The following is a 12,946-nucleotide window of genomic DNA, read 5'->3' as shown; positions in this document are numbered from 1 at the left end:
CTTTTCCAAGGTATTCTTACAGGAATTTTTTTTTTTAAAAGTAGATGTTTTCCAGGAAATCAAGTGCAGGAAACAGAACATACATTCCAACTGCATTATTGATGTCAAATGCCAATGTCAGAAGGATAGGCAAGACTGGGGAAGAAAAAAAAAAGCAAGCCAATCTGGCTATAACACAAATCAACAGAAAAGGTAACCTCTCCTATGACAATGAAGATGAATGACTTACTGACAAGCTCAAGAATCATATATGCAAAGTAATAAATTATGCAAAGACTAGCAGTTCTTTCCCTTAGTTCTTCTCTGAAGGAATGAAACAGCAAATGAGAAATGTATGAATTAAATGACTAGAACTGTAGTCATTTCAAACAATTACATGAAAAAATGTCAAAGAAAAAAGAATAGAAAAAATCTAATCTATAAAATTAAAACATATAAACATACTGACAAGTAAAGTGTAAAACTGAAGATGTTCCCAGCAGAAAAGTTCTTGAGGAAAACCTCACCATTTTTGGCTACTTCTGCTATGATGTTAGCTACTTTGGCTGTACAGGAAGACTGTGGAGTCAAAAGACTTGCAAACACTTGAAGTATTCCACTTCCTTGCATTTTTTCACTTGTTTCCATATCTGAAAGAAATAATACAAAGAAAATCATTAATACAAACACTGACAACTTAATCTATAATAAATTCTTTAAGAATCTTCCTATTCATAATATAGTTTCAACATATATTCAAATGTTTATTTATATAAATTATCTTCTATGCCATGAACTGCTTTGATCTTAAGTTTTAATCACACAAAACACTTTACAAGATTTTGTCTATCTACAATCAGACTATTAAAAGAATTCTTTCTGAAAATATCATGTGCATAGAAAACTTACTTTTATTGTTGGTTTCAAGCCTGTCTATTTAGAACAGGAATGCTTTCTCTGTGTCTCTTTTGAATTTTTACAGCTATAACAGGATATTATTTTATATAAACTCTATGGTTCCTTATAATGATATTGCAACTTAAAAATTTGGAATTACAGGACTGGAGATGTAACTCAGTGAGAGAACAATTGCTTAGCATGTGCAAGGCCCTACGTTTTTTTTTTTCTTTTTTTTTTTATCATAATATGACATTAATTGGTTTTTATTGTTTTGGAAATTAAAATTGAGTAAAGTTTGAGTTACTGTGTCAATTCCCTATGGCTGCTCAAGGAAGTTGCTACAGATAGTGACTTAAATGACAAAAAAATTATTATCTAGGCTCCTGTAGTAAGAAGTCTAAGATGAGTTTCACAGGGCTAAAATGAAGGTATGCCAGGCAGCAATCTCTTGATGTCTAGCTCCCAAGATCAACCTCAGCTGCCTGGGATTACAGATGTGCACCACCAAGCCTAGCAAAAGATTCTTTTTTTTTCTTATTTATTTATTGATTTATTTATTTATTCATTCTCTTTTTTTTATTGGTTGTTCACAACATTACAAAGCTCTTGACATATCATATTTCATACATTAGATTGAAGTGGGTTATGAACTCCCAATTTTACCCCAAATGCAGATTGCAGAATCACGTCAGTTACATATCCACAATTTTACATAATGCCCTATTAGTAATTGTTGTACTCTGCTACCTTTCCTATCCCCTACTATCCCCCCTCCCCTTCCCTCACATCTTCTCTCTCTACCCCATCTATTGTAATTCATTTCTCTCCTTGTTTATTTTCCCATTCCCCTCACAACCTCTTATATGTAATTTTGTGTAGCAATGAGGGTCTCCCTTCATTTCCATGCAATTTCCCTTTTCTCTCCCTTTCCCTCCCATCTCATGTCTCTGTTTAAAGTTAATCTTTTATTCCTGCTCTTCCTCCCTACTCTGTTCATAGTTGCTCTCATTATATCAAAGAAGACATTTGGTATTTGTTTTTTAGGGATTGGCTAGCTTCACTAAGCATAATCTGCTCTAGTGCCATCCATTTCCCTGCAAATTCCATGATTTGTCATTTTTTAGTGCTGCGTAATATTCCATGGTGTATAAATGCCACATTTTTTTATCCATTCATCTATTGAAGGGCATCTGGGTTGGTTCCACAGTCTAGCTATTGTGAATTGTGCTGCTATGAACATCAATGTGGCAGTATCCCTGTAGCATGCTCTTTTAAGGTCTTCAGGGAATAGTCCGAGAAAGGCAATAGCAGGGTCAAATGGTGGTTCCATTCCCAGCTTTCCCAGGAATCTCCATACTGCTTTCCAAATTGGCCGCACCAATTTGCAGTCCCACCAGCAATGTACAAGTGTACCCTTTTTTCCAAGGCCCTAGGTTTAATCTTCAGCACTGCAATAAATTTTTAAAAGTTGGAAATAATAATGAACAAACTCCCTACTTCATATCATTTTATATAGAATGAATGAGTGATAGTGGACATAGTTCCATATGACTACTAAGTTTTTTCATATAACTCATTCTAACCATCACTAATAAAGAAAGGAAATAGTAAACAGTAAAATCCATAACATTCAGAATTCTATTTGGTGATACAGAAAGTCAGGAGGTTTCCAACTTCTTTCCTTAAAAAGCCTATGAAACCAAGCTATTTCATGTATCTGTCTTTGAAAAAAGGGTCTATTAAAATAAAAGATAACAGGAATGATGATGGAAATAAAAGTTCAAGGAAATAAATTTACTCTTTATAAACAATAAAGAGAAATGGTATGTGTTTAAAGATAATATTCATTAGAGCATTCAATTTAAATTTGTTTCATTAAAATAACTGTCTTCAGTTAAATACCAACAGGAAGTGTAGCTTTAGATCTTTGGATATACATACAAATAATGGAAAACACTACAAAATTCTTGTTAAGTAAATGGAGGCTAATATGATTCAAAAGAGCAGGAAAACCATTTTTAATAGGATAATTTCAGAAAGCCCATAAAAATATATTTTTATAGTAAGTGCCAACTTTTAGTATATCGTTTTTCAAACTGTGGATCCCGATTCATTAGTGAGCTCTGAAATTTTATTTGGTGAATGATTACCAGCAATTTCTTAAAAAGAGAGAATTAATACCACCAACAACAAAAAAGTAGGAAAATAACTGCATACTGTAAGTTAAAACAATGAAATTTTGGGTTGTTATGTATACACACATGCAAATGTGACTGTATGTATGTGTGTGTGTATAAGTATATATATATATATACACACACATATATATATAATATAAAATGTATTTCTAATTATGAGTTCTGAATAAAAAATTAAAAGCTACTATCTCATGCACCTCTCTAGTGCCTGAGATCTGTGTGAAAATAACATATCACTACCAGTATATGCTTTTATATCTTAGACTAATAAGTTTTTAAGTTACCATTTGAAAAATCTAACACCTAACATTCATTAATTTTTTTAAAGCAAGAAGTCAAAACTAACTCAACTCAACTTGCCATGTTTAAAAAATCCTTCCTTTTCTGACCACTACTACCAGAGAATGTACCACCTGCAACACTGGGGCAAGCTGCCCCAGGGGTCTAGCCCCACCATCTGCTGATGCTGGGATGGCTGCAAGAGTCTGGCATAAGGCATGAATCATGATTAGATGTGGAGCTGAGGCATTTGTGCGTGTGAAGGCAAGCTAATTGCACCGATGCATTCCTCATTTTAACTGAAAGAATGGCTGAATATCAGAGCTGAATGTCAGGGGCAAGGGGAAAATAATGCAGACACTTGCCCTCTGGTAAGACTTTCCACAAATTATAATCAAAGCAATTGGGAGAACAGCTATGCTAAAATAGAAATCAAAAATTTGAAAATAGTATTACCTGCCAGCATATGAATTTCTGTAAAGGTTTACAATCTAAGCATCAGGAATTACCCTTTTCTCTTTGTTGTAAAAACATAAAAAGCAAAATACTACTCTATCACTAAAACATCACTGTTCAATAAATAACTAAAAAGTTTTAACCTTATTTTAGAATACTTTCTGCATTGACATTCGACTGTATCTCAAGCTGTATATTTACATTCAAACTCATAGATGTTCTCAGATATTTGTGAGCACCATTGAAATGATTATAAAAGGCACTGAGGTTGATATTTGCAGGTCCCAATGAATAGCTACCTGTTAAAACAAAATAAAAATTTTAACAAGGCACTGTGATCAAGTGTTCTTTTAAAGAAAGGCAGATTTTTCATTATCTTTAGCCAGATTACTATTGGCATTTTTAACTACACTCCTTTGACATGTTTCTAAGAATCAATTCAATATCTTTCTCCTCCTTCATACTTAGGTGCAGTCATAAAAAATGTCTGAGTATGTCTACAAATTACAAGCACTTAGGAGCACCCTTTGAATTATGCAGGACCCATATATGAAGGGCAATTACTATTCTAATAGCAGATATGTAGAAGCTATTGTAGGAGTCATGCCCAGTAGCCCTTGCAGTCCTCCCAAGCTCTACCTCCACACCCTACCTGGCCTCCTAAAGACAAGAGGCAGCCCAGTTATGACACTTAAAACTGGATGTTTAAGCCAGAAAACCTGAAGAAGCCAGTTTACACTGCTGAACGGAGAAAAGTTAAAGCACAATGCTTACAACTCCTCAAGGACAATAACCAGGCAGGACAAAGGATGGAGAAGGTGGAATAGGCAGGAACTATGTAATTTAAGATTATGGTTTGAGAAAAGGTAAAGTTCCCAATAATGATAACCAAGTAAATACATTAAACTAATTATCTTCAGTTAAATACCAACAGGAAGTTTTCAAGTAAGCTACCACAATAAGCTGAAATTATTACATTATCATATAATCTTCATGAACACAAACTAATAAATAGTATTTGATAACTAAATAACAACTCCACGTTAGAAAAACAAAAATGTTGACTGCTACTACTATGACTCTATTTGGTTAAAAACATATTTGAATTAGATTGGTAATATAGCTTTAACATAATAAAAGATATTTTAAGTTTTGCTTAGTTTTGAGAATAATATTTTGATATTACATGTCCTATGGATCTTTAAGGCAGACTTTGTGGAGAAGACATATTTTCAGTGAGGACTCAGGTTTGGAATTGACTAAAAGGACCAGTAATATGACTCAAAGGACCATGGATATCCTGGTTTCTGAGGAAATGTACATTAAGCAAGGGGGAGATTTTAAAAATAGGGATAACAAAGAAATCTGGCTCTATGCCTGGGCATTCTGATTCAAATCCAGGACTTCATTTACTACCAAGTCCCAAATCCTCTCTTATCAAATAGAAAACAAAATATTTGCACTGGGAGATATTATAAATATCTCACATTTAACATCCCAAATCCAATTTACTTTTTGATTTAAATTCATTCTGATTTTCATCTCAGTAAATAGAAGGGAATTTAAGCCAGAAACCTTAGATCAATTATAAATTTCTCTTTTAGTAAATGGCTTCCTACCACCCACATTTAATAAGAACATAGGTTCCAAAGATTTCCATCTCACTACTATCTTTTGTACCTATTGTTTCCTTTCTACATTTCCTGCCATTTCAAGTTCTTGGTTCTGACCTTATTCAATCCAACAGCTTTAAAAATCTCCCTAACTCCATTTTGGCTTCTTCCACCCAATCTGTCATCTATGATAATACAGAATAAACTTCTGGAAATGCAAATTTTGCCACTTCCCTAAATCTTAACTATCCTCCACAACTTTTAGATAAACATTCAAAGGCATTCATATTTTCCGATTGTATCTCCTACCTCCAACCACACTAAATGACTGAAGAGTAACCCAAACCAATCCTTCTATTTCATAACTCCTTTCTGCAAGTGATGTTCCCTCTCTAAAATGCTATTCCCGTGCCAAGAATGGTGGTGCCTTGCTATACAATCCCTTGGGAGGCTGAGGCAGGAGGATCACAGGTTTGAAACCAGCCTTAGCCACTTGGTGAGGCCTTATGCAACTTAATGAGATCCTGTCTCAAAATAAATAAGTAAGTAAATAAGTAAGTAAAAATAAATAAATACACTAGGGATGTGGCTCAGTGGTTAAGTGCCCTTGGGTTCAATTCCTGGTATCAAAAATAATACTAGTAATACATAAAATAAAATGCAAGCCCCACTCACCCTACCATTTTAGATAATTCTTACTCAGACTTATATTGCCCTCATTCAAAGTTACCTATCAAAAGCCATTCATTCTTATGGGCCCAGCTTTATCTCTTTGTTTTTAAAACAGTCATGTGAGATAGGCATGAATTGTCATGTTTTTTATATTAAATAAGTAAGACCATATGGTACAATTATATTGGAAAAAACAAGAAACTAGTATTTCTGATTCCTAGCTGGTACTCTGTCCACCCCAACTGTCATTTGGAATATACATATTGTTGACAATACCTTGACTAGACTTGCCAAATTATGAAAAATATGTCTTTCTTAACATATTTTACAGGAATAGAAACTAAAGTAAGATAACTGAATAAGAAAGGAATGTATAGTATTTTGGAACAGCTAAACTAAGGCCGTGATAAGAAAAGAAAGGTAACTAGTCTATAAAGAATAAAGTGGGTTTAAAATACATAAGAGGAATATGCTGACTATAAGTAAACTCATGGACCAACAAATGAGAAATTAAAGTTTTCAAAAGAAAATGGAAGCACATGAAGTGTGTGGGGGTGTATGTGTGAATAAAATGACATTTCTCTCATGACGAAAACCTTTTTTTCCCCAGAGAGATCTTAACCACACAAAAGGAACAGAGATGCAAGAAAGAAAAGAATGTATGCAATCGTGAAAAGAAGGAACGGAACAAACCCCATTTATACAATGACTCATCATCAGAAATAGGTCTTACTAAAAAATTAAGTTGTGAGACTCATTTTGTAAAATTACAATAAATGATTTTGATAATCTTACAGTCATTTAAATTCCAGGGATAATGTAAGTTGTGGGAGTAGAAGTTGTGTTTAGAAATCATCAACAAAACAAGCAGGAAGACGTGCTAGTTTGACTTTTTCTTTAAAATTACCACTAACTAGGTCATAAAGCAGTTGCTAAAAAACTAAAAATTGTACTATTAAAAAATAAAAGAGATTTACTGAGAAAGTAAACACCAAAAGGACTGTGTTAATGACTAAGGTAGAAGCAGAGAATGCAACTAGAATTATTTACCTAGAAGATGAAAATCATTACTGAAGATTCATTTCCTGTGGAAGTGTGGACTTTCACTTTTCAGACCAAGATAATGGGTGTGTAACAAAACACAGTGAACAAATATTTTCAATTAAGGATCTATTTCCATTCTATTGTCAAATACCCTGGAGGAATATATCAAGTAAATAAAGCTGAACAGATCTGGCATCTGCAGAATTTTATGAAGTCCTTAATTTCCTAATGTTTACTGTGAGCCTACGGGATTACATACCGCTTTTCAAATAAATCATTTCTTAATGAGACATCTAAAAGAATGAGTGATTTGAGGGATTCCTTTAATGCTAACTATAAATTATACTAACTACAAGTCAATGTGAAATAAAATTTACTCTACTTTTCCAAGAAAACAAAACAAACAAGAAGGGACACAGAAAAGTAAAAAAAAAAAAAAAAAGTTAAGAAGTCACTTAAAATTGACATTATAGTAACCTCAGTGTAAGGAAAAAAACACCTGAATGGATCATTATGTCATCTTAAAATGTACCTGAGAGATGTTCTATAGATAACTACCACTGTTGTCTAGCCATCTAAAAAGCACATTATATAATCATTTTCAATATTTGAAAAGAATATTTAATATCATGACTGATCAAAATATGCTGTTTTTAAAAAAGAAAGTTATTTATAAGGTATGATTCAAATTTTGAAAAAATAAAAAAAATTATTTTTCTATATTTCCTAAATTCTATATAATATAGTCATCCACATATTTTATAAACAAAAAATATTTTAAACTTTGTGTATTAAGACATACTGCAGGTAACAAAGTACTGTATAATACATCAATGAGGAATTTACTAGCTCATAGATCACACAGTCTAGAAGATTCCTGAGGTGAAAGTCATCTCACTCAAATCCCATGAGCTTCCCCATAGGAAGAGAGCTGTGAAACAGAAAAGGGGAGAAGAGGGTTGGGATAGGGAGAGGGAAAGAGTCTCAAGTGACAGTAAAGAAAAAGAGAAATGTAGAACTATAGGACATAAAAGAGGTAAAGAAGAGATATAGTGATTTATTTTTACTTTATTAAAGGTAAAGGGAAAACAAACCCAAATCAAATCATGTTGGCTTAAGTAGAACTGAAATGTTTTTAAAGCTTTATGGAAATAAATTATAATTTCAACTAAAATTGTACAGAGAATAAAAATTCAGTTAGCAAAATGAAGCTCAAGGAAAGGGCTAAGAATAAAAGGAAAAAAAGAAAGATTTTAAGTTTTTAGGGAGAATGGCTAAGATATAGGCTGTGACAGCAGAGTCTTTGACTATAGGATATTTTGAATAAATTTAGTATTTTTAAAAGTGCATGTTTGAAAGAAGGAAGAAGAATGAAGTCTTATTCTGAGAAATAAATGGAAGGAATATCAAATCTCAAGAAAATTAACATATAAGACTATCATATGAAATTGTGACAAGTCGCTGATAAGTCAATGTGAGACCTTAACGGAGGACAATCGATTATTAAAAGAGTACTGCTGATAAATATTGAATAATAAAATATTTGTCACAAAAAAAAGACATGAAGAATATGGCTAAAGAGAGCTGGGGTTGTGGCTCAGTGGTGGAGCACTTGCCTCACATGTATGAGGCACTGGTTCAATACTCAACACCACATAAAAACAAATAAAGGTACTGTGTCCATCTACAACTAAAAATACTTTAAAAATAACACTATGGCTAAAGAACCAGTTGGGAAAATGCCAACAAGTCTATGCAAAATATATTAGCACTATAACTGCACTGAGTCATTCTGAAAAGAGAATGAAATTAAGTAAATTTTTCTTTTTCAGTGCTGGGAATTGAACACAGGGCCTTGAGGATGGTAGGTAAGAACCCTACCACTGAGATGCAGCCCCAGTACATCAGATGCTTTTTTCAAGTATATCTTCTCAATATAGTTTGGCTACAACAACAAAATCCATCAACGTTAACTGAAAACAAAAACATACTTTAGGTCACCATATCTACCAAGAAAAGAGAATAAATGCATTTATCAGGTTTAAATATCCCTTCAAACCTAGTTTTGAAAACGTTTTATTGTTCCTTCTTGGACTCCTTAAGGACTATAAGCAGAATCCAAATACTCCTCAAACTCTCCCTCCTCCCTTTCACTTTAGAGATCTCTCTGGAAATTTCCTTTGAAGTATTCCCAAGCAGATTCCTTAACTGCGGTTTACTCAACTTCCTAGCTCAAAAGAATTTGAGGTAGTTGTCTTCTGGCTTCATTAAAAAACAATTTTCTCTCTTTTCAGCTACTACCATCTGTTAAGGTTATACTATTCTCGTTATTAGTATTCTAACCATCAGGTTCACTATAGTTTACTTTCAGTTTTCTCCCCCCTCCTCCAATTTTTGCAACCATCTCAAACTCTAAGATGGTTAATAACTTTGCCTCACTTTCCCTGACTTTAACAAATGACCCAATTCCCATTGCTCTTTAACAATCCACAGCAGAATCATACTCAGGGTCTCATGATCATGTAGAACTGCTCCATGCTTGAAAGCTTAAATTTGGAAATCAATTTCTGATACCATGTCTTTTATTTCCTTGTTAGTTTTTTAACCTCATTTCTGTAATTCTAGTATTAACTAAATTCCCTAAAAACCCACATCACCTTACTTCTAAATCTTCTGATACGAAATGATTCTAGCTATGTACTATTTCATGTTCCCCAATTTAAAAATAGTTGTCATATTATTAAATATGTAAACTGGTATCACTACAAATCCAAATTTTATAATCTTATTGGACTTTCAACATTGTTCAATAATCATTTTATTCTGTAGTCATTTCCCTTCATATTTCCTAAGCCAGTAAATCAAAACAGTTAGTATCTCCCCATCACTGTCAAAGATAATCTTTCTTGGTAATTCAGAGTGTAAATATTTTGTTCCTTAACACCTCCACCAGCCTATGATATTAACTGATATTAGCCTATGATCCTTAACTCTTGTCTCAGAAAAACATGTCCTCCTCTTCATGGATATTCTCCAGTCTATCTTTCAGACAACCACCACAATTTTTGGTGTTTTTCACTTGCTTTTCTATGATATTAGGATAGCATAAAATGTCCTTTCATAATTTGATCTCTAATGCTTTCAAGTTTTCATCTCTTGACCCGCTCCTGCTAGCAACATCAAAGTTTTGAGTTACTTACTGAAATACGTTTTTTTCCTACCTCAGGAATTTTCCACACAAGTCCTCACATTTATGTAGCTCAAGTACACTGTACTTTCAAAATTCAGCATTCCTTGTTCAGGCTTATCCAAATACACACCACAATGTAACTGTCTCCCAATTGTCAGAACATACTTAGTAGTGAAGGACCCAGGAGTGGATGAGATCACCCAAGGAAAGTGTGTTTTTACTGAGTCCCTATAGAAACTGTAAGATAGAGGATGCAAATCATCTTCAGTAAACTATCTATTAACAAAAAGGGTGAGATTAATAAATTATCACAATTAAATGTTATTGATACAGTTGTATAACCATGGAAATGCTGACGAATAAGGTAACACGAGCTGAGCTTTTAAGGACAATAAAATATACTCTCAGCAAAAAAGGAAAAAGATACATTTCACAAAGAAGGAATATGTGAAAACATTAAAGAAATACCAGCTGAAGCTGGAGGCCTTAAATTTGTAATAGCAACATTCTATATAACAGGGCAATTTTGGGGAGGTGGGCAGCAGCCAAATGCTAAGAAGCTGTAAACTGTCTCAGATTTGAAGAAAATCCAGGTAGAAGGAAAGAAAAGAGTACGCTATAAAATACATATCTAGTGATTAAGACTCAGAAGACAGGTCATTCTCTGTGGTATTCTGAATCTTATAACCATGAATGGATCCAGTTCTCTATTGCTACAACACTTTGTAATTGGCTCCATTATACAACATATTATATGGTATTAAAACTTACCTATTATTTATCTATGTAAACCACTAAACTCTCTAAGGCAATTAGCAACTAATGCACAGTGGTACCCAATTAATGATAGGCGAAGAGTGCATCTCTGCCCTTTCAAAATTTATAACTGAAGAAATGAAAAAGGCATACACAAACAATAAATATATATTGATATAAGCTAAAATAGAAGAATATACAAACTGCTATGGGAATATTAAAGATAAAGAAACTGAATTATATTTATTGATGTTGTTGTAGCTGTAATTGCTTTTAAAATAAAAGAAGATCAAGGTTATAAAGAGACTGCCTTATATTTTAGGAATTCTCTTATCAAAAATTTTGAAGTCAAGAATATATTTTTATAGAATTACAATCACGAGTTCATGCAAGGACTAAACTTTTCACTTTGCATTAAGCTAATCAGGTTTTAGATTATAATTTTTAAAAGCAAACATACGCAAAAAATGTTCTTTAAGCCTTCAAAAATCATTGTAGAAAATTACCTTGCCTTTATATTATCACTCCCACATGCACATCAGAAAGAAAAGATGATCAATCCATAACTAAGTTATTATGAGCCAAATGAAAACATTCTGTTTGCTCCTTTAGTATAATAAAAAGATATGTAACACTTAACTAGGGGAAGAGAAAATTATAAGGATCTAAAATGAAAATTTGCCTCACAGAACACTGTGTGCTAAAATCCTGGACTTTGAATTCATATGCCCCTATCAAAAAATTTTTTTAAAAGATTCTGACTTTTGTAGCCTCATTTTGGCATTTATTACAATAAATATTAAAAAGTAGGTCATGAAAAAAATCTCAATAAAACCAATTATAGACTTTTGTGCAGAAAATTCTAATTCCAATGGCCCTTTTCAGTAGCAGTTATCCCAACATCTAACTACTGTACCATACCATTCATTTTGATATTTCAATAGAAATGTATATTCTATTTGCCATAGTCAAATCTGTGTCAATTTGGCTGGGCTGTGGTATCCAGGTATTTGGTCAAACATTTGTTCTGGATGTTTCTATGACAGTGTTTTTGGATGAGATTCACATTTCAGTGTTTTGTCGTTGTTGTTGTTTTTTATTTTATTTTATTTTTGTTTCTGTAGTCGTAGATGGACAGCATGCCTTTATTTTATTTTTATGTGGTGCTAAGGATCAAACCCAGCGTCTCACACATGCTAGGCAAGCCCTCTGCCACTGAGCTACAACCCCAGCCCTCAGTCAATACATTTTGAGTAAAGCAGATTTGCCCTCTACAGGTGAGTGGGCTTCATTCAATAACTAAAGACCTAGTAGAACAAAAGACTGGCAAGTTAAGAGGGAACTCTTGAACTGCAACATTGCTTCCTCCCTGAGTCTCTAACCTGTTGGTCCACTCTGCAGATCTGGGCTTCCAGGCCCCATAATTGCATGAGCCAGATCCTTAAAATAAATATTTATTACATACATCCTATTGGTTCTGCTTCTCTTGTGAACCTGACCAATACACCACGGTTCCTACAGGGGAGAATCATCTTAGCCCTTCCAGAAGATAATATTCCAGTAAGAACACAAACATGCCACAAAGATTTTAGGAAAGCATACTATCATCCTTTGCTCTACCATCTTATAACAGCACTCAAATGTCTCTTTGTCATGATATGAGGATCAATGAAGGAAATAAGGGAGCCATAATTCCAGTAAGATTTTTCAGGAATGTGGCAAAGTGTTACTAGAAGTTTTGATATAATAAATCCATGAGAATAATAAAAACAAAAAATTTTCAAGACAGATAAATAATGGGAAACTTACGCCACAAGTGACCATAACTGAAACAGCATGGTGATAGCACAATAAATAAC

The 12,946-nt window shown here is 33.3% G+C and overlaps 1 protein-coding gene across 6 annotated transcripts in view; it reads right to left on the bottom strand.

Moving 5' to 3' along the window:
- Rap1gds1 (Rap1 GTPase-GDP dissociation stimulator 1) overlaps window positions 1-12,946 on the bottom strand; it is a 148,016-nt gene that overhangs the window by 95,360 nt on the left and 39,710 nt on the right. For all 6 annotated transcript variants that reach the window (XR_003301967.2, XM_026402008.2, XM_026402009.2 and 3 more), the window contains exon 3: window positions 507-629. Coding sequence is in view for 5 of the 6 variants with exons in the window: in XM_026402008.2 (XP_026257793.1) it covers window positions 507-629 (123 nt within the window). In the remaining variant the exon portion in view is untranslated. The remainder of the gene's footprint in view (window positions 1-506; window positions 630-12,946) is intronic.

The sequence above is a fragment of the Urocitellus parryii genome, chromosome 10, assembly GCF_045843805.1.
Source record: "Urocitellus parryii isolate mUroPar1 chromosome 10, mUroPar1.hap1, whole genome shotgun sequence".
Classification (NCBI taxonomy): domain Eukaryota; kingdom Metazoa; phylum Chordata; class Mammalia; order Rodentia; family Sciuridae; genus Urocitellus; species Urocitellus parryii.
The sequence above is the reverse complement of the archived record's forward strand: the minus strand, read 5'-3'. Positions and strand labels throughout refer to the sequence as shown.